General features: G+C 52.9%; 2 protein-coding genes across 3 annotated transcripts; both read right to left on the minus strand.

Moving 5' to 3' along the window:
• Window positions 1–259: 259 nt before the first annotated feature.
• On the minus strand, window positions 260–21,645 carry STK40 (serine/threonine kinase 40). Of its 2 annotated transcripts, none has more exons than XM_057387252.1 (12): window positions 21,571–21,645; window positions 15,583–15,695; window positions 13,498–13,617; window positions 12,464–12,549; window positions 11,848–11,991; window positions 10,498–10,725; window positions 9,605–9,657; window positions 6,646–6,761; window positions 3,911–4,055; window positions 3,498–3,617; window positions 3,142–3,226; window positions 260–2,480 (listed from the first exon to the last, which is right to left on the minus strand). In XM_057387252.1, the coding sequence occupies exons 3-12, from the start codon at window positions 13,607–13,609 to the stop codon at window positions 2,262–2,264; spliced, it is 1,308 nt and encodes a 435-aa protein (XP_057243235.1). In that variant the 5' UTR covers window positions 13,610–13,617; window positions 15,583–15,695; window positions 21,571–21,645; the 3' UTR covers window positions 260–2,261. The 2 variants fall into 2 exon arrangements, with proteins under 2 accessions (XP_057243235.1, XP_057243236.1); XM_057387253.1 differs by having other exon boundaries at window positions 15,571–15,695.
• Window positions 21,646–22,931: 1,286 nt separating this feature from the next.
• On the minus strand, window positions 22,932–24,910 carry LSM10 (LSM10, U7 small nuclear RNA associated). The gene has a single exon (XM_057387261.1). It carries the CDS (start codon window positions 23,640–23,642, stop codon window positions 23,127–23,129), a length of 516 nt encoding a protein of 171 aa, XP_057243244.1. The 5' UTR covers window positions 23,643–24,910; the 3' UTR covers window positions 22,932–23,126.
• Window positions 24,911–25,030: the final 120 nt, after the last annotated feature.

A 25,030-nucleotide genomic window follows, 5' to 3' on the forward strand; every position in this document is an offset into this window, starting at 1 on the left:
CCACTGTTCCCAAGGCTGGAGGGACCCTCGGGGACACGAGGCTCAGCATTCCATCACTGTCCCCTGTGGCCACTCCAGGCTGGACTGGGAGGGACAGGCTCAGTGGCTGACCGGGGACAGGGCTGGCGGTCCCTGGGGCCACCCAGGGCCGCTGTCCCTTGAGCTTGGCTCCCCCACAGTCCCGTACATCTCCCAGAGCACATCAGTCCCCCAAAATCCCCCATCCCTCCCCRCCATCCCTGTGGGGTCACCGGGCTGTCGTATGAAGTTTTATTGCCGACATGCAGGAGTAGTTCCGATGTAGTACAAAAATAACGTCTTTATACAAATTTTTTTTCCTCTTTTTTTTTTTTCATTTTTTTTTCCTTACAACAGGCTCTGTCCCGCCATGGCCCTTTGGCCCCCCCMTGCCCCCTGCACCACCCCCTTCCAGTTTGCCTTAGCACAAGTGGATTGACTGGTGCTGCCACTGCAGGATCGTGGTGTGATACAGCCTCAGGGAGTCCCAGAATATTGCTTTTTTGCTTTAACTTTGGGGGAAAACAGTAAAAATAAAGAGGTGGGAACGAGGCAGGAGAAAACCAGAAGGAGAGAGCGGGGCCCTGGTRGGATGCTCAGGGGGTCCCTGCCCTGCTGCTGGTGGCACAGGGGGGGATGGGCCCACACTGGAGGGTGCCAGGACAGACCCACCATCTTCAAAATAAATAAGGCGAAAGAGTTGGGGCTACTGGCTCAGCTGGGGTGGTGCAGGGAGCTGGTCTGTGTTAGTGTTCACGAGGCCCTGCCTGGCCACAGGGCCTTGGTGAGGCGCAGGCAGGACGTAATGCCCGAGGTGGCCAGGGAGGTTCAGGTCCAGCCCCTGTCCCCACAAAGCCACTGCTGGGGTGGCCCAGCTTAGACCCCGTTCCCTTCCCCAGCCKGGGGCAAGAGAAGGCAACAACACGCTACAAACATCTGCTACTCGCTCCCTGCCCACGCCCACTGTGCTGCAAGAGCTGGGCCCAGAGAGCAGGGCAGCCCCAAAAAGCAGAGCAGCTCGCCCAGCTCCAACCCTCCCTGCTCACAGGGCTGGCRGGAGGGCTCCCAGCTGGGAGCAGGGAATGAGACAGCTGGAGAAGCTGCTGCCTCAAGCAGGAGCCCTGGCTGGGGCACTGGGAGCCCTGGGAGCTGTGTGAGAACAGTTCATCTGGCAAGACAGGCATCCAGTTCATAAATGAGGCTCAGAAACAATCGTTCCTGTTCTCAGCACAGGCCAAAGCTCCTCCAGTGGCACCAGGTGACAAACCAGGATGTCCTTCCCCTGCYTTGGCATGAGGGCAGAGGCAGCCCCAGGTTTGGGCTGGGATGGCAAGAAAAGCTGGGAACAAATACAGTAGAGACTTCAGCCAGCCCCCTCCTACCTCTAGGCGGATTATTTTGGGAAGCTTTTCACATTATAACTCATATATTACATCTGTACCACAACTGAGGGGGGGAAATGCTAAATCAGAATTAATGCAACTGTAACTGCACCTGGGATATGCTACTGAAAAATAAGATTAAATCATAGATCCTTATAAACTATAGGAATCAGTGGGAGGTGGGAGAGGGGGCAGGGGCCCTGGTGGGCCAAGTCCTGTGAAACCTTTGAACTGGGGACAGGATCCGATCCCTGCAGCCGGCACTGCCCGGACGATTCCTCAACTCCTGCCCGAGGTGGTGGCTGGGCTCTCCGGTCACTGCGGTGGCCAGCACGGCCAGACCAGGTGACACGTAAGGACAGAAACAGATTTGATGCAGATGAAGGGAAGTGGGAGGTTTCAAGAAATTCTTCCTTTCGAGAAACCCTGGTAAATCCAAGCTTATTCAAACCACACGGAGCRGGCGCCAGGGGCCGGCTCCACGCTGCATGGCCACGGCTCTGTGCCAGCAGCTTCACCGTTGGAAGTCTCCTCCTTTCCCACGGGCTTTGCTCGATCCAGAGAACAGCATGGTTAAAAAGACAAGAGAGGTAGATTACAGTCATGATTAAAAGCAGATTAGTCATCTAGGCTTCGATTTTAAAAAACAGATTCCAGAAGATGCCAAGAGGTTGCTGCTTCCAAAACTAGCTTTTTCCAAAAGTCTTCTCCCTCCGGAGCGGGCGTGAGTGCGTGTCCCTGGACAGAGCTTGGGATTGCTACATTATTCCCCGTCGTGGGACACCGGTATTGCTGTAGGCTGGAGCAGGTGAGGTGAGGGCAGACTGCAGGGTGGTGCTCGTGCTCTCGGGGCGTGGGAAGCTACTTCCGGAGGTACCTCTGGGCCAGGATGGCCGCGTCCAAGGGGTTCATGGGCTGCGCGTCGTGGCCCAGGCGCCGCACCGGCGGGATGTTCCCGAACTGCCGCTTCTGCAGGAAGCTCTTGGCCTCATGCAAGGTGTTCTTCTCCTCAGCCAAGAGCAGCTGCTGCCTCATGTAGTTCTCAAACTCGTACTGGGAGCACTCCTCTGTCACCTTCACCTGCAGAGACGGACCTGTCAGAGGCACACCCGGCAGCCCCACGGCTCCTCTAAGGATACCACAGGATAACTGAGATCCTAATCCAAGAACAGGACCTGTGGCAGGACTCCCCATCAGCCAGCAGTGGCACCAGGACACAGCTCTGGTCACTGCAGCAGCTCTGTCCTGTGGCTCATCCCAACCCTGCCAGCGCTGAGGCTGCAGCTGCTTGACCCTTGTCCCTGTGCCACCGCCTCAGATCCTGCACAGCTGTCCCCGGGCAGCCAGGCCACGGCCAGCACTTCTAGCATGAAACACGCCGGCAGGAAAACAGGATGTTTGCTCCCATGGCAGAGCTCCCTGGGAGCCAGAGCCAACGCTGCTGCCTCCTCCCAGCATTCCCAGCTGTGTGTGAGGGAGTGAGCACTGTTGGGAGTGGAGGGAGCTGCTCTCATCAGCTCCAGGCCGAGCTCACTTCCTGGCAGCTCAGCCAGCTGGACGTGCCTCCTGCTCCCAGCAGCATCAGCCTTTCCTTCCGCTGCACAACATGAGGGACTCAGCTGTGTCCTCCCCGCCCTCCCCTTCCCATCCTGGGGACACAATGGRTGCCATCCATTCCCATTACAGACAGATTGGCACAGTGGCATGGAAAAGCAGCTCTGCGGAAAGCAGAGAAACCTACCTCCTGGGGGTTTTCAGGATTAGCCACTTGGTCATCTATGTCTGGCACCACTTGCAAAGGGCCACTCAGCGAGGACATGGACTGCCTGGAGGAGAGCAGAGCATTAGACCTAGAGCATGGCACTGGCTCACCACCCTCACCCAGCCCCTGGGTGATCTCACTGGGATGGCCATGGCTGCCACAAGCATTTGCACAGGCCTCTCCAGCTGTATCCCTCAGCACACAGTGGTGCAGACACGGGATTTAAAAGATTACTGCAGTTCCAGACCCTCCTCTGGTGAGCCAAGCTGGCCACAGCTGGAACAACACAGCCTGTGGCCAGAGACAGCATGTCCTGAGTCTCCCCTTGCACATACCAGGACGCTATGATGGAGCTGAGGGAATCCAGCACTTCAGAAGCCGTCAGCCGCTGCTGTGGATCCAGGACYAGCAGTTTCCGGATCAAGCACACAGTGTTTTCTGAGACCCGGCCATCCCTGGGAGAGACAACACACTCTGAGCCTGGGGTGGGCAGAGCTGGGAGCTACAGGAGACACCAGTGCTCTGACCCAGAGACCCCCAAATTAAGCAGGGGATCCTGTCCCTGAGCTCTGGGCCTGCCTCACTTTCCCAAAAACTGTCCCARCCCCGCTGGTGCTTCCTGGTGTCTACTACACACAGCCTGTTGTCAGTACTACTGCAACCCTCAGGGTGCTGAGGGGAGCCCTTCCAGCTCCAGCTGGCCCAGTAATCCCCCCGTGGCCAGGCAGGAAGGGCAGGCTGTACTCACTCGGGGATGGTGTACTCGGCAGCCTTGATTTTGCGGAAGAGCTCCTGAGGTATGCTGTCGTAGAAGGGGAACTGGCCGTAGAGCATGGTGAAGAGCACCACCCCCAAYGCCCACATGTCGCTGGGCTTCCCACGGTATGGCCGGCCTGCAGGGAGAGGGCACACAGCCTGAAAATCCTGCAARGCACAGCCTTGGCACCCACACTCACCTCCTCCAGCAGAGGTGCTGAGCAATGCTCACATGGGACCCTTTTTCTAAGCATTAACCAAAATGCTCAATTCCAAATTCCCATTACACAACACCAAAACTCTCTCCAAGGTGTATCCTCCACGATAAAGAAARTCATCCATCTCCACACAAGTGCCCTCCTCTGCCCTACAGAGCAGGAATATCCCTGCTGAAAGGCCTTGATGTGATCCAAGGGCATCAGGTAGCTGGAACCATTGTGACCTGTCCTGACATTTTTAGGTCAGTGCCCCTCACCATCCCTGCAGCCCCAGGCCTGGCAGCCTCCACAGAGCCACGTGGCTGCCAGTATGGGCCAAGGGAGAGGGAATTCAAGGGCCAACGAGGCAGGAAAGAAGCACAGGAAGGGTAAGACTGAACCTGTGGAGATGGGACTCTGACAGTGGATGGATCTAGCACACAGCCAGCAGAGCTGCATGTAAAGCCATGGAGAGTGCAGGAAGGTGCTTTCTGCACTAAGACATTTCTGAGGCTGCTGCAGCTCCAGGATTCACCTGATGGAAATGCTGCTTCTAAGCCCCTTCAGCCACAATAATCAGCACACAGCAGCATGGACAGGGTCACAAAATCCAACCCCAGCGCTGCAGCACAGCACAGGACCCAGGGAGCGACTTCCTCTGACTCACGTTGTGAGTCACTGCTGCAGCATTTGGTATTTGTACTAATTATTCTTTGCTTTATATGCTCWGAAAAAGGCACCTCTCCCTCCTCCTCCAACTTTTCCTGCTGTGACATTTCAGCAGYCATCCCTCAGCAGAGACAGCTTCTCCTGGAGACCCACAACAATGATTAATCCCTCAGGCATTGCAGCTTCCCCCTGCACAGGAGCACCGGCAATACGGAAGGATGCACCAAGCCTGAAGGTGGTGGTGACGCCTGGAACGTCCTCAAGTAACTTCTCCCTTGATACTTGGAGGGGAACTGCAGACTGAGCCATTTTGGGAGAGTGTTTTGGAGAGCACAGTATGGGCCCCACAGGAAGGGCTGTTGGCAGACACTGGAGCTGGGGTGCAGCACAATGGCAGCGAGAGCCAGGCTGGGCAGAGCAGGATGAGTCCTGAGCTAAGGCTGTGCTTTGCAGAGTCTGAAACAGCCTCAGCTGTCAGAGATCAGCCAAAGTGGCCTCTCCARTGCCCTGTTGCCCATGGCCAGTTGCACCACAAGAGAGCCCTTAGAAGARACATGAGAAGGTAGCTGGAGGCCTGAACAAATTAGCACCCCAGAAGCAGGAAGGAGCAGCTCCCTGTAGCCTCCTCCAGCCACTTGAGCCACAACTGCTACAAGCTTCTGCAGAGCAGTTGGCTTCTATCACCCATCTGGTTACAAAGGACCTCAGGATATCCTGCAGAACAGGAAAGGCTTGCAAAAACCCAGGATCCACCTCCTCGCCTGCCTCTGCTCCCTTCCTGGATGGGAGGGAAGCACCYCAAACCTGCCTGGCAGATCACGATGGAAGAGCTCAGCTACATTGACTCCTGCTGCCTGCAAATCTGACAAAAAGCCTCCTGAGGGGGTCCACTGTGGCTGGATGTTCCAGAATTGGATTCCTTAAGGGCATTTCTGCAACACACTCGCTTGGGATACCAAGAACAAGTAACTCATGCATTAATGCCTGATATCTGGATCTACAAGAGGGAGAGGCTTTGCATGCACAGTCCCACCCGTATATGCATCCTTTAACACTAATCCAGCTCACCTGTGTGAGGAGAAAACCCCCCAAAAATGATGCCTGGGTCACTACACTGACATCCAAGACCCCACTCCCTGCTCAAAGGCTGGTAACGGAACAGAGATGAGAGAAACTTCCTGAAGCAACTGGATAGAAACCACAATTGTTCCCAATGGTCCCATGCACTGGAACAGTTAAAGGCAGGAGGACAGGGGAATACCAGGGAAAGMTGCTCTGTGCCAGACTCTCCTCAAAGCCTCTGCTTGAGACAAGGYACAGGCCAGGCTGCTGGAGAGGGGCTCCAGCCCAGACTGCTCTGGCCTGCTGTCATCATTCCTTTATTTTTAAGTAACTCCTCTCTGTTGGTCCAGAAGCTGCCCAGAGGGTCACTAGTTCCCTCCTGGAAGTGAGCAGCAGMTGGAGGAACTGCTCCTCTTAGAGCACAGCTGGAACACACTGACACCCTGTTGGGATCTGGACTGGCTGGCCCTCAGGCCCAGGGATTTACCTGCAGCTTAAGGGAAGCCTCAGGAACTGAATTCTGACACTGGAAACAGTACATATTGTCTGCAGTCAGACTTATTTGGAAACAACCCGATTTGAGTTAGCTTTGAAGTTCAGACAAGCCTTCAGAAAAGTCAGGATTTCTCCTTCCCTTCAACTTTCCCAGCTGTTAAAGCAGACCAAGCCTCCTAAGTGGACYCTAATTAAGAGGCTCTCATGAAGGCAGGTACATATGTGAATAAACACAGGTAGTGTTGTTTATTATCAGGAGGCACAAATGAGTGAATATTGAGGTGGGGCTGGGGGGAATTCCTACCGCTGAGCACGTCTGGGCTGATGTAGGCAGGGCTCCCACGCTGGTCCTTCAGCAGGTCATCCTCGCTCACCAGGTGCTTCCCCAGGCAGAARTTGGTGATGGTGATCCGGTGAGTCCTGGGGAGAAGCACAAAGAGTCAGGGAACCATGGCCACCCTGCATGGGCCACACAGCACAGAGAGAAAGTTAACTCCAGAACATGGACTGTGCCTCTTGGAGCTGGAAGTGTTGGGAGAAGACACACTGTAAAATGAGATCCATCCCAAAAGGAAGGGATTCCATGCCTGCCAGCAAGGCTTGCAGGGCACTCACAGGGACAGTAAGAGGGTCTGGGACAGCTGTGACAACGTTTGGGTGCCTGTTTCAGCGTGGCTCTTAGCACAGGGTGTACCTGCCTCACCTTGCAGCCACACAGGTGCCTTGGCCAATTTTCCAGGAGCATCCCAGCTCCTGGGATCTGCCCCAGGTCATGCYTGACTAGTACAGGGCATGAGCATGAACAAAGCTGAAGTATATTTTAGCTGCTGATTCTGCCCTGTCCTTCCCAGCTGCCATCTCCAGAGCATCTCCTCCACACAGCATTTTCTGGGAACCAAGGGAAAACATCCTGTGGATGCCACCCCGTGCCTGACCCCTGAGCACTGTGTGTTTACAGTCACCAGAGGAGCTGCAGGAGATGTGATCAGACTCAGAAAACCACCTCTGTGTCACCTAGGAGTCCCATGCAGGAGCCTGGTGGCAGTTCCACCTGATCCACAGGTCTGCTCTCCACTCACAGGTGTGTGCAACACAAGCCTGATCAACACCCAAAAACCTCCCACAGAAAAGGGAGAGCTGCAGGTACACAAAATTTCTTTATTAATTCACCCCTATTTCCCTATGGTACTGCCAGCTCCCATTAATGATTTTTTTCCAGTGAAAGTGAGCTAATTACAAGCTATTGTCCCATTAATCTTCCCTGTCACTCARATAATTTGGATTTTAACTTATAATGTAAAGGTGTGAGCACAAAAACACTGTCTGGAAGATTTCTTAAAAAGTGTTTCAAAACTAGAGCCTGAGAGAATGGATTAAGTCAGTCACAATAAGCAAGAAACATTTCCAGTCAGTCTCACAGACAAATGAAATAGAACCAAGTGTGGGCTGGCTATGGAGAGCTGGTTATTAAAACAGACAGACTTGTGTTTAAGAAGTGTTAGCTCCAACTGTCAGGAGACTTCCCTGGCTGAATAACAAGCTGCAGGATTTGTTAAGGATTTAAAAGACTGTTTCTATAGGACACTAAAATGTTCAGRGTTCCTTGGTTCTATTTAGTCCCTGAAATTTGATCTAAGCTGTAATCACCCATCTCCTGCACTGGCTAATGGAGAAACCTGAGAGGCTTTAATGCCTGAGGGGGACAAGGTCTGAAGGAGCCCCAGGTGGGATGTGCCAGCCAAGCCCTTGCAGTGCCACATTATTCCCTGCCACGAGAAGGGACCTGGCCCTTTGTGAGCATGGCTGGAACAGAACAAACAGAACAAACGTTTCTGCTCAGCCCCACCGGCTGCTCCTCTCCATGGAGATCGTTCTTACGCCTCTCCCACCCTTCCCCATGACTCACTGCTGCACAGGCTGCAGCTTTCCYTCACCAACGCTGATGGGCTTGTTAGTAAAAGGCAAAACCAGAGATGTAACACAAAGARTGACTCTGGCAAGTCTGCTCAAAGCTTCAAATACCTCTCCCCCTGCTAGTGGGRCGCTGGGTGCCACCCCATCTGTGGGGTGCTCCCCTGCACTCCGGGYCCAGAAAAGAAGGGAAGTTCTGCATGGATCCTTTAAAGCACCAACCTTTGTCTGCCTCTTCCAGCAAGGAGGAGAATCAAAGCAGCAAGCAAAAGAGATTTATCTTACATCAGCTCTTCAGAAACAACTTGAAACAACTTAGAGGTGGCCCTGAGAAGCAGCAGCTGCTGCGTGTGTGTGTGTGGGGAACCAAGAAGTTCAAGCTCTGTAGATAAAACCTGTTTCCTTTCAGTGTTAGGGAGGAGAAACCAGCAAGCTGTGAGCCCAGCAAACCTGCAAGCTTTGTACAGACTCAAAGCCTGCAGAACTCCAGCCTTCCYGCTTTTTATTCATTCCACAGAAACCCAGACAGTGTGAAAAGGATGAATTCCACTCATTCTTCAAGTTARTGCAAAATATTTAGTCAGTAATGTAATCCTGGAGGAGAGAGAAGAGAATCTGAGCTGAACTAGGCTGCCAGCTAAATAACACAGACCCACTGAGCAGCTCCAAGGGGCCACCAAGCAGAGCCAGGCCATCAATTCCCTGAGTTCCTGCTGAGCTCCTGTCCCTCTCCACACTGGTCCCTCCAGGTCTGCACCAGCATGCAGCACCCGCCGGGCTCCGGAGGCTCCTGTCAAACCAGTGAATGGAACAAGGGAGCCGTTTCACACACAAATACACACTGCACAGAAGTGCTTTTGTTTAGATAAGTCAATATTTCACTGCTTGCAAAAACACAGCAGTGCAGCAGTCAGATCTARCACTGCTGTGATTGTGGGACAGATGGCAGGGCTGGGAATGCCTTCGGCACGATGGAGGGTGAATGATGGGAACAGAACCAACCACCACACTCTTTTTTAAAATATATATAAAATGAGTACTTCTCTTGCAGGTTACTGAATTACTATGAAGTTCAGTTTTCAGCAGTTAGAATCCAAAAAGAAGTCTTCACACRGGGCCACTAAACTGGGTGGGAAAAGTGAACTACCTACGTGGGACTTAATTAATTTTTGGAGATTAATTTACATAACTTTGAGCTGGATTTGTATTTTTGCAAAGCCTACTTCCCTTTTCCTCACCCTCTTGCACAAGGGCACTCAACAAGTGCTGCCTTTGGCYGTGTTGCTATTAGAAATCTGCTTCAGGGAAGAAATAAGACCACTGCCAGGCCAGCAGCTCTCCAGCACACTTACCTTTTGTTTAGCACCATGTTTCCTAGTTTCAAGTCTCTGTGCACAATATTTTTCTGTAAAAAATATAAGAAGATTACATTAGCAAAAGCCTATTTGCTAAAAAAGTATAAATTTCATACTTGGGCAAGAGTGCTAGAAAAAAATAATGGCATTTGCATGCTCTGAAATAACCCAGGTCAAGGTTTCTGGTCAGGTTCCACCCTAAGTACTTTGTGCTCTTCACTTTTGATCCTGATCAGGACAGAATGAGCAAATTTGCTACTCTGAACACAAAGAGAGACTTAGTGTACCAAGAGATGTGCAACTGCAGTGTCTGGGCTTTGCTAGAGCAATCTGATGAGCATTCCTATAACAGACCCACAGGTTGCACTGCCCTGCCAAGGCAGGACAAGTGTCCTGTGTCATGGGGGAACAAGCCAAACATCAGTTTTTATTACAATAATACAATCCAAACAATCCATTTTTATTACAGCAGTTTCTAGTTCATTGATCTCAAACTTGTAGCTTGAGGTTCTGATCTCAAATCAATTCTTACACGGTGATTTATTCTGCTTCACAAGGAAACAGTCTCTGTTTCCTGTGTTTGATCAGGCTCTGCTCTCCTGTTTGACCACCCCTGCCTGAGGTTAGCACATTGTGGTTCACCTGACCTGCCCTCAGCCCAGCTGGCCCCTCTCCACAGCCCACAAACACCAYGTTATCACCCAGAAATGTGAGGAGCAGGGAGGGAATGCTCTTTAGGGCTTGGGGCACAAGGTCTTATAAAGAACACTGTTAACAACCATGCCCTGTAACCAGGCCACTGCCTGCCTCGGGAGGTTTTGAAGCATCTACTATTCTGATGTGGGGAAAACTCTGCCTCTCAGCACTGGAAGGGAGAACCAAGTTCTTACCTTGTGTAATGCTTCTACCACTCGTACCACGTCATAAAATATCACCACGGTCTCCCGCTCGCTGAGTCTCTTCTCCTTAATGACATAATGCTGCAGATTGATCAGATCTGCTGTTTTGTCACTGAAATCATGAGCACAGAGACAGTCCAACACCAGGCAAATGCGCTTCTTCATCTTCCTGACCATCCTGTTGGCTTCGAGGTCTTCTATGATTTCACAAGCTCTGTCCTGTGGGGAGGCAAACACAGGAGCAACCCCTCAGGGAAGCTCCAGGGCACATGCACAGAGCCTGGCAGAAAAAATAACTGTGGGGAGATCTCAAAATAAGCAAATGCAATCACTGTGCTTGGTCTTTGCCCCAAGGTAGGGTTTAAAAAAGATACAGGAGCTTAGTGAACCACAGAATCCCAGACTGGCATGGGTTGGAGGGAACTTAAAGTTCATCTCATTGAAGGGCAGGGACACCTTCCACTATCCCAGGTTGCTCCAAGCCCTGTCCAATCTGGCCTGTGACACTTCCAGGGATGAGGCAGCCACAGCTTCCCTGGGGAATCTGTGCCAGGGCCTCCCCACCCTCATAGGGAAGAATTTTTCTGAGGAGAAGGAGTGCAGAAGGCAGAAGAAGTCTCTGCTGTGAGGCTCTGTGTGCACATCTGCTGTTTATACACACAGACACCTTGAGCTGAACCCAGGACAGCTCTGCAGTGGTGCAGCCTATGGGAACAGCAGGGATCCAACACACCATTCAAGAGAGGAACAGAATTAGCAGCTCTTCCATGACATTAAACAAGACACAGCTGAGTTGGACATTTGGCTTATTTAAGATTTAGTACAGATGGTCTTAAGTGAAAAGTGTGTTGACAAAATGTAACCAGCAAGTCAGGCAATACAAACACCCAAAGCAGTAATTGCTATCAGCCCCTCACATCAGTGACCAGCCCTAAAGGCACCAACAGCAACACAGTCCACTCACACAAAAACTGACCACAGTCACTGCTTTAACTTGCTGAAACAGTTTCTTGGCAACYTGCCCCCTCTTACAAATAATAAACAGTATAGGAAAAAGAAAGCACAAATTAAATTTTTAAAGGTGCTAATTAATTGCCAGTGAAACAGCTGTTGCTCTGTTTGAAGGGGAAAGTGCCTGTCCCATCTGTGAATGTCCTCACATTTCCCAAAATCGCAGTGTATTCTCCAAGGCTCCTGTCTGAAGCAGCAGTAGTTAACCTCAGAGTGCTGGAACTTGGACACACAAGAGCAGGGTCAGCACAAACTGTACATTAAACAAAAGCAGCTCAATCCACCTGCAATCCCTGGCATTGCCTCAGCCTGGATGGTGACCAAGTGTACCTGGAAGAGCCCGTGATGATGGACCACTCCTTCCTGGTTGTGGAGCAGGGAAAGAAGAGAATACTCTGTGTGCAGCAGCATCTTGCCCTGTCGCTCCTCCTGGGTTTCTATTCCTTTATCACCCCTTTCTTCTAAGGTGAGAATCTTCAGGAAAAGAGAAAAGACCTTTACATTTCACACAGACACCCAAATGCCCCCAGCCCTCTCTCACTTTTGGCATTCCCACATGTTTAACAGCTGCTGTAATTGCTCTGATGGTTGTGTCCTTGCCACAGACCCGTGTGAACTCAGCACCATCCGTGCAGAATGCACAGCAGCAGCTTCAATAACATGGAAATCTGGCTGTTTGCAAATATCCCAGGTGATTTGCCCCTGCTGGAGCTGCCCCACTCAGGCACAGATCCAAGGGTTCTGGGAGAGCAGCACAGCAGCAGAGGCCTTGTCTCAGGACTGACAGGGACATGGGTCTGTGCCTGTCAGCACTGCCCTGCCAAGGGGAAGCTCCAGCAGCTGTGTCCAACTGCACTGGTTCAGCCCACACCATCACTCACTGCCCAAGTGCTTCTGCACAGGGGCTGGAGAGCCCCGAAGGTCTGGGAATCTGCAGTTTACTTACCTTCAGCTGATAAAAGTCATCTGTCCCGTCCTTTCTTGCCAAACATTGAACAATACTTGGCACAGGGGAGTTACCTAAACGTGGACCTACAGSAGAAAGCAGAAACAGACTTGTTTTCCCTTCAGCAGCAATGACTAACCCGGGTTACATCAGCTGTCACCAGTTACCTTTGCTTACACCAAGTTCCCTTTTYTGCAGGAGCTTGAGTGCATTTTCACAAATCTAAAGCCAAAAAAAAAGGTCTTGAATTTTGAAACCTTGTGGGACAATGTTTCATTTGTTCCCGAAGAAACATTTATCAAAGCCCACACATGGCCCAGCTGTTTGCAGAAATCCTAATTTCTGCATGCCTGAACCACACAGCTCTTACATTCACAGCAACACCCATGGCAACTGTTACTGCCACACCTGGGAACACAGCTGCCACCTCTGCAGGGACAGCGCAGGGGTGTCCAAATTAGCCCAGATTGTGAATCAGCATATAGTCTCCACACCTCAGTTTAAATCACTCAACTCCAATTGATTATCTACACGTTTCCAGTGTAAAATCTATGATTTCTGACAGTTTATACAACCAGTTTTGAGCCAACAACTATTCTAGCAGCTCTYCAGAGYTGGCTGAGTGGCCTTGCCTTGGCAYRTRCCACTCTGAGTGACCACTATTAAGTTGCATTCCAGGTCAGCAGCATTGAACATCTCCCCACAGCTCTAATCAAAAAGCCCWCCAAAGAATTTGCTCTTTAACCAAGTTCAAAAGCGGAGTTAAAAAAATACAAMAAACCCCAAAAAATCCAAGGGGATAAAATCAAGGGTTCATATTTCTCTCCCATGCCCTGCCTGCCTTGCTGTATTGGTATCCCACATCTCCTCAGCTTGGCCAGCTGCAGGARCTCCCAGCCTGCTGCTCTGCACATCCAGTGACCCACACTCTCAGGTAAGACAGGGAGTTACACACACCTGCTTTCCCTCATTCCACAGTGCCTTTTCTTTTCAGTTTTGCCACCTTACCAATGCACAGCCCCCTCCCTGCTTACCCAGGATGAAAGGACCCGCTCTCTTGGCGTTATTCCCAGAAATCCCCGCGCACAGAGCCTTTGCCTTAGCGGATGTTTCCCCGGCTCCTCTGTCCGATGCTCGCCGCTTCATCCTCAGCTCTTGAAAGAGAAGAGAGAAATCACATCTGATGAGCCACCAAGTTATTTTCTCCTGCTATCCCTGATTTGTACTGGAAGGCTCTCACCTACGGATGCACTGGTGGCTCTGCCTACTTGTGTGTCTACACACAGCCCTGAGTCCCTGCTGACAGACCAGGGGTGGGCTGCAGGCTCRGAGCAGTTCACAAGGCATAAATCAGCCTCGTTATTCAGAGCGACATTTCCTACAACAGTTGTTTGAGAGACATAGTGGGAACAAGCCAAGATAATTAAAGCTTGTTTTACAGCAAAAACRAGTTTGCAAATTAACATATTTCAAAAGCTCTGAAAAAAAGATGCTCAAGTTAGCCCCGTGTATGGGTGTCTGCTGCTGCTGCTGCAGCAACCCGGGGGCTTTTGAGGGTTCCTCCACAGAGGATCCACATGAGGCATCACAGCCACCCACCAAGTCCCTCAGAGGATTGTGTAYGTTTCTCAAACAGCCAAAAATGCACAAAACTCACCATAAAAATTAGTATTTTTCACTTTTCTCAACAAGGGCATAGAAAACAAGCCACAACAGTTATTGTGAGATTCGGTTCACAATGATTTTTCAAAAATTTTTAGCCTTGAAAATAGTCCCTCTCTCTTTGGACCTTGCTAGGCTCTGACCTTATTACATCTCCATCTATCTACATTCAATGCAGCTGGAATTTGGAGTCCAGCASATAAAACCCTGTCACCTCAGCCTCCATGTTCAGAAATTGATGCTGTGTTTAGAACTAACACAATATTAAATGCTCCAGTGGACATTCCAGTGAAAGGCAACAGAGGTGACAACATGCGTGTTCTCCTGCACAACCACTTTGGGAAAAAAAAAAAAAAATCACTTGATCTGTTCAATATGAATCTTATGGTTTGCATCCAGGAATTTATTCAAGGTCCCTACACCACCCTATTCAGCACCAACAACTAAGAACTCAGCTACCYCCTCCTTATTCAGGTAGTGCAGGAAGTCTGATTTGCAATGTGCATTTTCTGTTGCTCAGAAATCTAAAGAAAATTTGGGTCAGTATCGCAGAACCAAGACCTAAAGGGCCAAATAAATTCAAGGTTTATGCCTAAAAYACTTCCTTCCCAAAAGAAAAGTCTTGTTTCAGTTTAGCTGGAAAAGCACCTCTCAGGTGAGCTGCTGGGCTGGCCTTGGTATGCTGAGCTCTCMACATCCATCAGCTCCAGCCAGTGGAAGCTTTGTTCCCTTCATATCTAGCTCTTGGAAAATAGCTTCAAAGACTTTCACAAACATCTAYATATTCAATGTCTGTGCTCTCACTTTTTAAAGATACTCTGGGGGACAGGTGAGAAGAGGAACTAAGCACAGCTCCATTACCTTACTCAAACCCAGTCTTGGGAGTTTTTCCCCAAGAGGTCACTACAACAGACTGGGAAAACATTTTGGGGGCTGTACATATTTATTTTAGAAGAGCCCCAGTGTTTCACCATGTAAGAGACTGATGACTGATAAATCACCTCCCTCTGAGTGAAGTTCACCCTCAGGCAGTCCCGCCCTTTCTGTGGACACTGACTGATCTCACTGCATTGATTCATCCAGCAGCACCTGTCCAGGACCAGCCATAGCCAGGAGATAAAGGGAGGAGTCTTGCAAACTTTGCATCCCTGCCCTCCTGACTCCCAGCACCTTCACACCTCCACAGAGCAGTGTCACYATCCCAGTGAGCTGAACAGAACATGGTTCTGAGCCCCACACACTCCTTGCTTTGATCATTCCAYATCCCTGACCCAACATTTTTATAAACTCCTCCACTCATCATACATCACCATCTCTGCTGGAAACATGTGAGTAACATTTCCACTGGAGAAATCCCCTGYACAGGAACTSTGGGATAAACCCATTGTGCAATCCRGGCTGSATGTGCTCACTGGTGCAAAKGGTGTTAGTGTAARCAAAACAACCTGGGGACTCACGTAGTTCAGCATCAACTGTATCGTTACTCTTCTTCCAAACTAGGTTTTCCAACGTCTCAGGAGACAGGAGTCATCACCTTGGAGAAGGCTGGATGGGCAAAAGGTCGAGGACTCTGTAATATGAAACGAGATACACTTGATGCTGTGGTTCTGGATTATTCTGATTATGATAACATGGGATGCACTGCACCTTTATGGATCCAAACGTCTGTGTTTGTTTGGGCTTGGAAAAGGATTGAAGCTCCTGTATCACATGAGAGAATAAAAAGGGGCTGGAAGTTCAGTCCCTGCACTGCAGGGCAAACTCTCACATCACCCATATCCAAAGTGACACAKGACAGACCTTCAGAGCAGGGACAAACATGGGCTTCACTGCAATCCCTGCCAGGCAGCACCTGCCCGGGCTTAACAGCATCTCAAACACACCTGAGTGAACACCAAGGGGCTCCTCACCACCACCAGCAGCTTTTTATCATGGCAATAGTTAACAGAGTTCAGGTCAGATYATTATCTGATATCAATGTCCCTGGAACAGGGTGTTTTAAAATTTTTTTCAGTCTTTAAGAACAGGAAAGCCCCAGCTGTCTGTGGACAGAGGCCTCCCTTCCCCACCAAATTCAAACTGTCAAAAACTACCCTGCTCCCTTATCTGGCCATGGGAACAAAAATGGTCCCTCACACAAAGTTACAAACCCAGCACAGAAATTCATTCTTAATTTTGATGTGACACATGGGATGTATCAAACATCTCACTGGAGAAGTGYTCAAAGCCTCTCACTGTGCTAGCTATGGCTTTAATAAAATTATTAATCAATTAATTTGGAAACATAAATTTAATGTCTTTTAATTATGTAGYTTAAGGAAATTGTCTAATTACTAAATTACTGCATGTCCCAGTGCAACAACAATGGAAAACATGAGATGAGGAAACTGCCCTTTTCACCTCAGAATCAGGAACAAGCAGGTCCTGCTGTCTAGCAGCCACAGCTCAGAGCTGGAAAAGGCACCTTTGAGGCGAAAGTGGGATTACTCAGCAGCACAGAAACCACTGACACTGCTCCAGCCCCCATCACACTTTTGGGGGACTCCTCACACCAAGAGCACAATATGAGCTCAATGGTGGTTACACTTCTTGTGTGAGGACTGGGAGCCTCAAAAGTGTTCGACCCTGCTGCTGTGAGGAGCTGATTGTGGTAAGGCAGTGGATGAGCTGGGAACCAGTAACAGGTGATGGAAGTTCAGGACTGCCAAGAAGAAGCTCCTTCAAGGAGCTCACAGCATTCCAGGGATCTGCCCTTACAGCAGCATTCCTGCCCCACGTTCTCTCCGGTAGCCAAAAGCTTCAGCATTTGGGATGAAGCTGGAGATCTGCTCCATGGGCTTTTGCCCCTCTCCGTGCAGCCTTCATGTTTGCAAAAATGAAGCTAAGAAATGGAATCACATGAGCAGCATCAGACTGCACCTTTTCCCACCCAAATCCCACAGTGGGCAGTATTTATCAGTCAGGGYTAATCCAAGTTAACATTTAAGCCTGGCTCACGGGAAGCTGTGCTGGACATGACCTAAAATCCTCCATGAACAAAACATTAAATGGGTATAATGGASCACAGCCCAGCTGCCACATGGAACACCAGCAGGTTGGTGTCGCTGCAAAGAGTGACGATCCCAGTGTTGCCTCACTCCTTCCCGGGCAAACCCTGCCAGAAACAGCTCAGACCCGAGTCATCAGCACTCCCAGGGACAGAGCCTCAGCTCTCACTGGGAAAGCTTCCCTGAGAACAGGCAGAGTGTGGATCAGGCATGCCTGCAAAGGAGTCACTGGCTGAGGGATTAAAGGGAATGTTTGCAGGGCAGATCCCAAGGAAAGCAGGCTGTTGCATTAAGTGTATGAAATTTGATCAAAAACACACTCCTTGTGTCCCAGCTGGTCCTTGGAGACCACCAAGAAGGCATCATCCCAATCTGGGAGCAGGAAGAGAGTCACCCACCACGTATCTCCAAGGGTTTTTTAGCTTTTCCTCCTCATCAGGTGAAATTCCTGCCCTGCCCCCCCATCCACAGCATACCCTTATCTTCCTCCTCCTCCCATGTCATACACAACATGATCTAGGGGGGAAATTGAGCAAGAGACTCATATGCGGTAGCATGCACTTCATTAAACTGATRTGCATTTTAAACTACCCTTAATCAGGCAAAAGTTACTTTTTGGACATAGTGTCCTTCAAAGTTCCAGTCACAGGACTTTTGTTTTGTTCTTCAGCGCCAAACCAAGCCCATCCTGTCTGCTGTCCCTCCTCCTGCAGCCAGCTCAGTCTTCCCGACATCAGCCAGGCACAATTTCATCCCCAAAGATAATGTGGAATGCACAGGGGAAGCCTCAGCCCTTCCCTGGCTCCTTGCTCATCATCCCACACGGGCATGTGGGGAGGAGGAGCTGGGGCAGCCAGGCAGRCTCYGCTCCCCTCCCTCTGCACAGCATGGGGGAGATTCCCTATGCAGGAATGTTAAAATTATGAAGGCTCTGGAAGTTGAACCGTTCTCTAACAGAAGTAATGATATATATATATACACATATATATATAAATATATATATGTATAAAAGCCCATTGGATGACTCAGTACAGCCTGTGTTCCGCTGMGCTGCCCTTCCGGGAAGGGAAGCCTGCTCCCAAAACGGAGCCCTGACTCACAGGCTTCTTGGAACCGAGCGGAGACTCATTCAACTTCTTCCYTAAGCGAGAAGTTCACTCAAAACCCGGTGCAGAGTTTCTAAACCCAGAGGAGTAGGAAGAATCCTGGGGCACTGGTGCAGCATGAGGGGCTGGGACACCCCAGTGCTGTCGGAAGGCACCCAGGAAAGCATGGAGTCACCGCTGAGGTTTACAAGGTGGGGGACAGGARCACCTCCAGCAGCCCCTGCTGACYCCCACCCCCACCAGAGAACCTCSYTCCTCAGCCCAACCTGYGGATCAGCTGAATCCCAGGCAYRAGAACAAGGCACAGTCAGCACCTGGGAGCCCCTATGGGAGCCCGGCACACCTTACCTCCACCCACATCCAGCTGTGGCCAATCTCCAGCTCCTCAGGGACAAAAAATGCTTCCATAGGTCAAGTTACACATCAGGGAAAGCAAATTCCATCCCRGCCTCCCCAAAGGCAGCCAGGGAAACTCTGAAGCACAGGGTTCCAGTGCGTAACTACAGCGCAAGCAACAAGCCGGGCTTTCTTCAAGYCCTTCTGATGCATCAACACATGAGATAGCCAAGGACTCATCTCTGGGAGTTCCCTCTTTGGTTACATAAACACCAACCTCAGCTTAACCCTTTTGTGCTGAACCACAGGCCACAGCCACTAGGAAAAACTCCCACTCCAGCCCAACACCCTCACAGCAGGAGCCTGGAAATGCAACTGCAGCACCTGAGGCTGCACCACTGCCTCAGCACACAAGTCTCTGGCCTGGTCTGTGCCTGTGGTCAGGCTGTATTCACCTTCCAAACACCACAGGGGTGAGGAGTGGGYTGTATTACAGGGTTTTATTTGTCTTTTATTGCTTGTGACACTGCTGTTATGCCATAACCCCCCTGCAGCAGGACCTCTGTGTGCACAGAGCACTGTGTGACCTGCACACGTGCTGACACTTCCCAGCGAGGTGTGGCTGCAGTTTCTCACAGCAGTGACTCACCTGGCCCTACCTGGAGACAAATGTGTTGRAGTTACATGCACACACTGCATGCCAACACTACTGGGGTTTGCAGTATGACAACATATGAACAGGAACTGCACACTCACCAAAAAAAGATTAACTAAAAAAGCCTGTTTCACACAGAAAATGACCATGGGCACCCAGAGCCTGCTCTGTCCAGCAAGAGCTCGCAGCTGGAGTTCCCAGGCAGGAAGGCAGCACACACTGTACCTGCCTGGAGCACCCTGCACAGGTGACACCCCACCTGAGCTCAGTGGGCAGCTCAGGCACAATCACCAGGGCTGTCCTTGYTCATAGAGTCACRGAATAGTTTGAGTTGGGAGGGACCTTAAAGACCCTTCCATCCCCTGCCAAGGGCAAGGAGATTTTTCACTATCCCAGGTTGCTCCAAGSCCTGTCCAACCTGCCTTGGACACTTCCAGGGATGGGGCAGCCACAGCTTCTCTGGGCWACCTGTGCCAGGGCCTCCCCACCCWCACAGGGAAGAATTTTTSCTAATATCTCATCCAACCCTGCCCTCTGTCAGTGTAAAGCCAGTCCCCCTTGYCCTGTCACTTGAGACKCTCATAAATAGTCTCTGTCCYTCTTTYTTGYAGCCCATTCAGATACTGGAAGGGGCAGTTACAACACCCCAAAGTTTCTCTTCTCCAGGCTGAACAAGCCCAATTCTCTCATAGCAGAAGTGCTCCAGCCCTCTGATCAACTTGGTGCCTCCTCTGGACTCACTCCAACAGGTCAATGTCCTTCCTGTGCTGAATCACAGCACAGCTCKGTGCCTGTGAGGCTCCCCTTGCCTCTTCCAAGCTCTATAACATCCTGAGGGTCACAACCCAGATGAACTTTGCTTTTAAGGAACACAGTTATGTGATCAAACCCTCAGCACAGATACCACAAAGAAACRATCAAAGGATGCAGCATGAGCCTTCCAGCAATGGGGAAACATGTCCTGAATCCAGCAGGTGAGCGTTCCCATGCTGTCCCTCAGGTCACACCTCACTTGTGCCCCATCGTGTCCCTGCTGCCTCAGAGGGAGCTGTCTGTCCAGCAGCACGTGGCAGAGGAGKGGTGGCTCAGACCCACCACACTGAGCACTGGACTCTGCTCCAATTTCTCCAKCTCCCTCTGGTCATGGGATTGCAGCCTGAGACCCCCAGCACAGCTGTAGATACCAGTATACATTACATCCACACRTTAAGGCTCGCTCTAAACTAGCAAAGAACTGAATCCCCAACACCAGTGCACCACTGCCTGGGCAGGAGGGAGCAGCTGCATGGGGACACAAGGAACCCCAAAACCCCTGTATGCTCAGGGGGTGGAGGTGCTGTCCCACCAGATCACCCACCCAGCAGTGAGACCTTTCACAGCCTCAGCAGAGCTCCCCAAAGGCACGGCCAGAGAGGGACAGCCCCGGTTCTAAGGCTGGCAGGGCCCCCAGCCCCCTCAGCACCCCGGGTGAGCTCCCACGGGAGTGCAGGGCAGGGTCAGTCCCTGGCTCTGACACCTGCTGATGTTACTCACCCTCACTCAGAGGCACAGCCCTCACCTACTCACTGCTGAGGCACAYGAGGCTCCTCCTCGGYACAGAGGYTCCAAAAGACTAAATTCAGAGRTTCCTACCCAGACTGGAGGCARAACCAGCCCCAATCACGGGCTGWGCCKCCCTCSSCCCCCCWGACCTGTCCCCGTGCTGGCAGCAGCGCCCCAGCCAGCCCCCCGAGCTGCTGCCGGGCAGAAAAGGCCAAACAACCGATTTACCAAAGGGCCTTTTCAAACCCAGCCGGTGCATGAGCGCCAGAGAGCACCGGTGCACCGGCAGCACCGAGCCGAACCGGACGGCGGGATCCCTGAGCCGCCTGCAGCTGGGGGGGCTCCCCAGGCCCCGGTCCCGGTGGAGAATCGGTAACACCGGCGGGTCTCCCCACACGGAGCGCCCGGCCCGGCCCAACACGGGGCTCCCGGACACGGTGCCCGGCCGCCCTCTCGCACGGTGGGACCGCGATGGTGACGGATCCCGGGGTCAYGTCTCCCGGTCAACGCTGATTCCGGTTTCCCCCCTCATTCATCGACGGCCTCAGTTCCCTCCTCACCCACCCATGGCCACGGCCCCGACCCCGGTTCCTCCCACTCTCTCTCACCCCACTCATTCAGTCACGGCCCCGGCCCTAGCTATCCCCGCTCTCTCTCTCTCACCCACGGCCCGGTCCCGGTTCGGTTCGCTCTCTCTCACCCCTCACTGTCGCACAGCTCAGCCCCAGCTCCCCCCGCTCCCCCTCAGCCCTCACTCACCCATGGCCCCGGGCCCGGCCCGGCCCGGCCTCGCTCCGCTCCGGCGGCCGCCTGGCACCGGAAGTGACGCGCCGCCACCGCCCCCCGCCGCCAGCCCGCCCCCTGCCGGCCGCGGGACGGGGAAACGCCGGCGCTGATTGGGCGGCGATTGSACCCGAGCGAGGGGCCGGACGGGGCTGGCGGCGGGCTCTGATTGGTTGGACAGCGCGGYGGAGGGAGGCGAGCAGCGAGAGCTGATTGGTTGCRGTRSGAWGAGCTCRTCGCTGATTGGCTCGGGCTGGAGCCGGGAGCCCGGAGGATTGGTGAGCACGCGGGAGATTCGAACGCGCCGTGATTGGCGGAGGGGCGGGGCCTGTCCCGCTGGCCCCGCCCACCAAGACCCCCGGGCTGGGAAACCCTGGACTGGAGCCCCCGGACTGGGATTCCCTGGGCTGGGAAATCCTGGGTTAGGATCCCCGGACTGGGATCCCCCGGACTGGGACCCCCTAGGCTGGGAAACCCTGAGCTGGGAAACCCGGAGTTGGGACCCCCGGACTGAGACCCCTTGGACTGGGATTTCCTGTGCTGGGAAACCCTGAGTTGGGACCCCCAGACTGGGAAACCCTGGGTTGGAACCCCCGGACTGGGAACCCCCATGCTGGGAAATCCTGGGTTGGGACCCCTGGATTGGGACTCCCTGGCTGGCACCCCCGAACTAGGACCTCCTGTGCTGGGAAACCCTGGACTGGGATCCCCAGCACAGAAACTCCACACTCTTGAGCCCTGGGCTGGGACCCGCTGGATTGGAACCCTCTGGGCTGGGACCCCCGTGCTGTTGCCCAGTCCCAGGCCCGTGCAATCAGGCACCCCCAGAGTAAAGCCYCCAGCTCTGCTTGCACAGGACACAYGGCTCCGTGTCCCASGGGGTCCCTGTGGGCACAGGCTGCGGTGGGCTGCAGCCTTTGGGAGCATCACAGACTTTGTGGTGATAGAGGGGCAGGAAGCAGGGCAACCAGCAATGCCCTGTGTCCTCCAGTGCTTCCGTGTCCTGGGTGAAGCATATTCCTGCTTTTTGAGGCAGATGATGCTGTCCCTTCCCCTGCATGTTCCCTCCCCCTCCCCTCGGTCTCTTCTCGCTGAACATTTCCAGAACAGCAGCTCAGCAGGCAGCTGAGCACAGATCAGAACCAGCCCTGCTCAGCTCGGCACCAGCTGCGCCAGCTCCTGGGGTAGCCACGCTGTTGAGAGCAGGACCAGTGCTCTGTGGACAGGGAAAGGCTGAGCTGGGGGCAGTGGGATGGCAGCTCTGGCCAAGCATCCTTTAGCCACTGAAGGATTAGCTGCCAATGGAACAGGAAACAAGCAGAGAGACCACAGAGCCTTTTAAGTGGTGTTATTCTTTAAAAAAAACAGCCCTGCTCCTCCGCAGGCACCGGCCAGGGGAGCAGCAGAGCCCCAAGTCTCTGGGTGAGAATCTTCCCGGGGAAATGTCCTTGGGTGGGATGTCCAGCACGGAGGGGGCGGGCAGTCCACCAAAGTGGCACGTCCATCCTGCCTGCTTTGGGCAGGACCAGCGCTCACTTGTGCTTGGCATGAAGGAACTCCCTGCGGCCCTTGTCCCGGCCCCCGAAGCACCGCACCCTGTGGATGGCCTGCAGCTGCTCCTCAATGGTGGCCCGGATGTCCACCTCGTCGGGGATGTGCACGTAGCGGACGTTCCTGCCGGTCACAAAGAGCTCATCCAGGTGGGACACGGTGCCCTGCCTGTCCGTGAAAGTCACCTCGGCCAGGCGCACGTTCATGAAGGCGTCCACGCTGGTGACGCGCCCCGCGGCCGCGCTCTCGTCGCGCAGCTCCACGGTGGTGACGCGGCCGCACAGCCCCTGCAGCAGGATGACCAGGCTGTTCTCGGCGATGGTGCGCTCCCTCACCGAGTGGCTCACCTCCATGGCGGCTGTGGCAGGACAGGGAACGTGGGGATGGGGACACCGGCGCGCTGTGCCTCGCACGGACCAGCCCCTGCCTATGGGCCAAGCTCTGCACACACATCTGAACATGGAATAATCCTGGTACACGGACCATTCCCTGCACATGGACTACTCCCTGTACACGGACCATTTCCTGCACACACACCTGAACATGGACCAAACATGGACCATTCCCTGCACACACACCTGAATATGGACCAGCCCCTGCACATCAACCAGCTCCTGTAAACACATCTGCCCATGGGCCAAGCCCTGCACATACACGTGAACACAGACCAAACATGGACCATTCCCTGCACACACACCTCAACATGGACCAAACATGGACCATTCCCTGCACACACACCTCAACATGGACTAATCCCTGTACATGGACCATTCCTTGCACATACCTGAACACGGACCAGCCCCTGCACATGGACCAGCCCCTGCAAACACATCTGCCCATGGGCCATGCCCTGCACACACACATGAACACGGACCAAACATGGACCATTCCCTGCACATGGACTAATTCTTGTACACGGACCATTCCCTGCATACACACCTGAACATGGACCAGCCCCTGCAAACACATCTGCTCATGGGCCAAACCCTGCACACACGTGTGAACATGGACCAAACATGGACCATTCCCTGCACACACACCTGAACATGGACTAATCCCTGTACATGGACCATTCCCTGCACACGGACTAATCCCTGTACATAGATCATTCCCTGCACACACACCTGAACATGCACCAGCCCCTGCAAACACACCTGCCCATGGCCAAGCCCTGCACACACACCTACACAGGGACTAATCCCGGTACACGGACCATTCCCTGCACACACACCTGAACATGGACCAGCCCCTGCACATCGACCAGCTCCTGCAAACACATCTGCCCACGGGCCAAGCCCTGCACACACACCTGAACACGGACTAATCCCTGTACACGGACCATTCCCTGCACACACACCTGAACATGGACCAGCCCCTGCACATCGACCAGCTCCTGCAAACACATCTGCCCACGGGCCAAGCCCTGCACACACACCTGAACACGGACTAATCCCTGTACACGGACCATTCCCTGCACACACAACTCTCCACAGATCAACCCCTGTACACAGAGCTGAACATGGACCAGCCCCCGCACATGGACAGCCCCTACAAACAGACCTGCACACAGAGCAACCCCTGCACGACCACCTGCACACGCAGCAAGTCTTAAACACTCCCCTGCACACACACCATACCCTGTATATGCACTAAACATTCACCTGCACACACACATCACTCCTTGCACTCTCACCTGCACACGTACTATTCCCTTCACACTTACCTGCAGTTCATCTGCGCTCACCTACACACCCCTCGCACACTCACCTCTCCCGCCCCTCTCCCACCCCACCGGCACACCTCCCCTGTCCCATGTGCCCCCTCCCTCGCACTCTGGGGTGCTCCGCGCCCCCCTCTCACTCCCCCTGCCCTCAGCCCCGGCTCC

The sequence above is a fragment of the Malurus melanocephalus genome, unplaced genomic scaffold, assembly GCF_030028575.1.
Source record: "Malurus melanocephalus ecotype Western Australia unplaced genomic scaffold, MMel_1.1 scaffold_1163, whole genome shotgun sequence".
NCBI lineage: Eukaryota > Metazoa > Chordata > Aves > Passeriformes > Maluridae > Malurus > Malurus melanocephalus.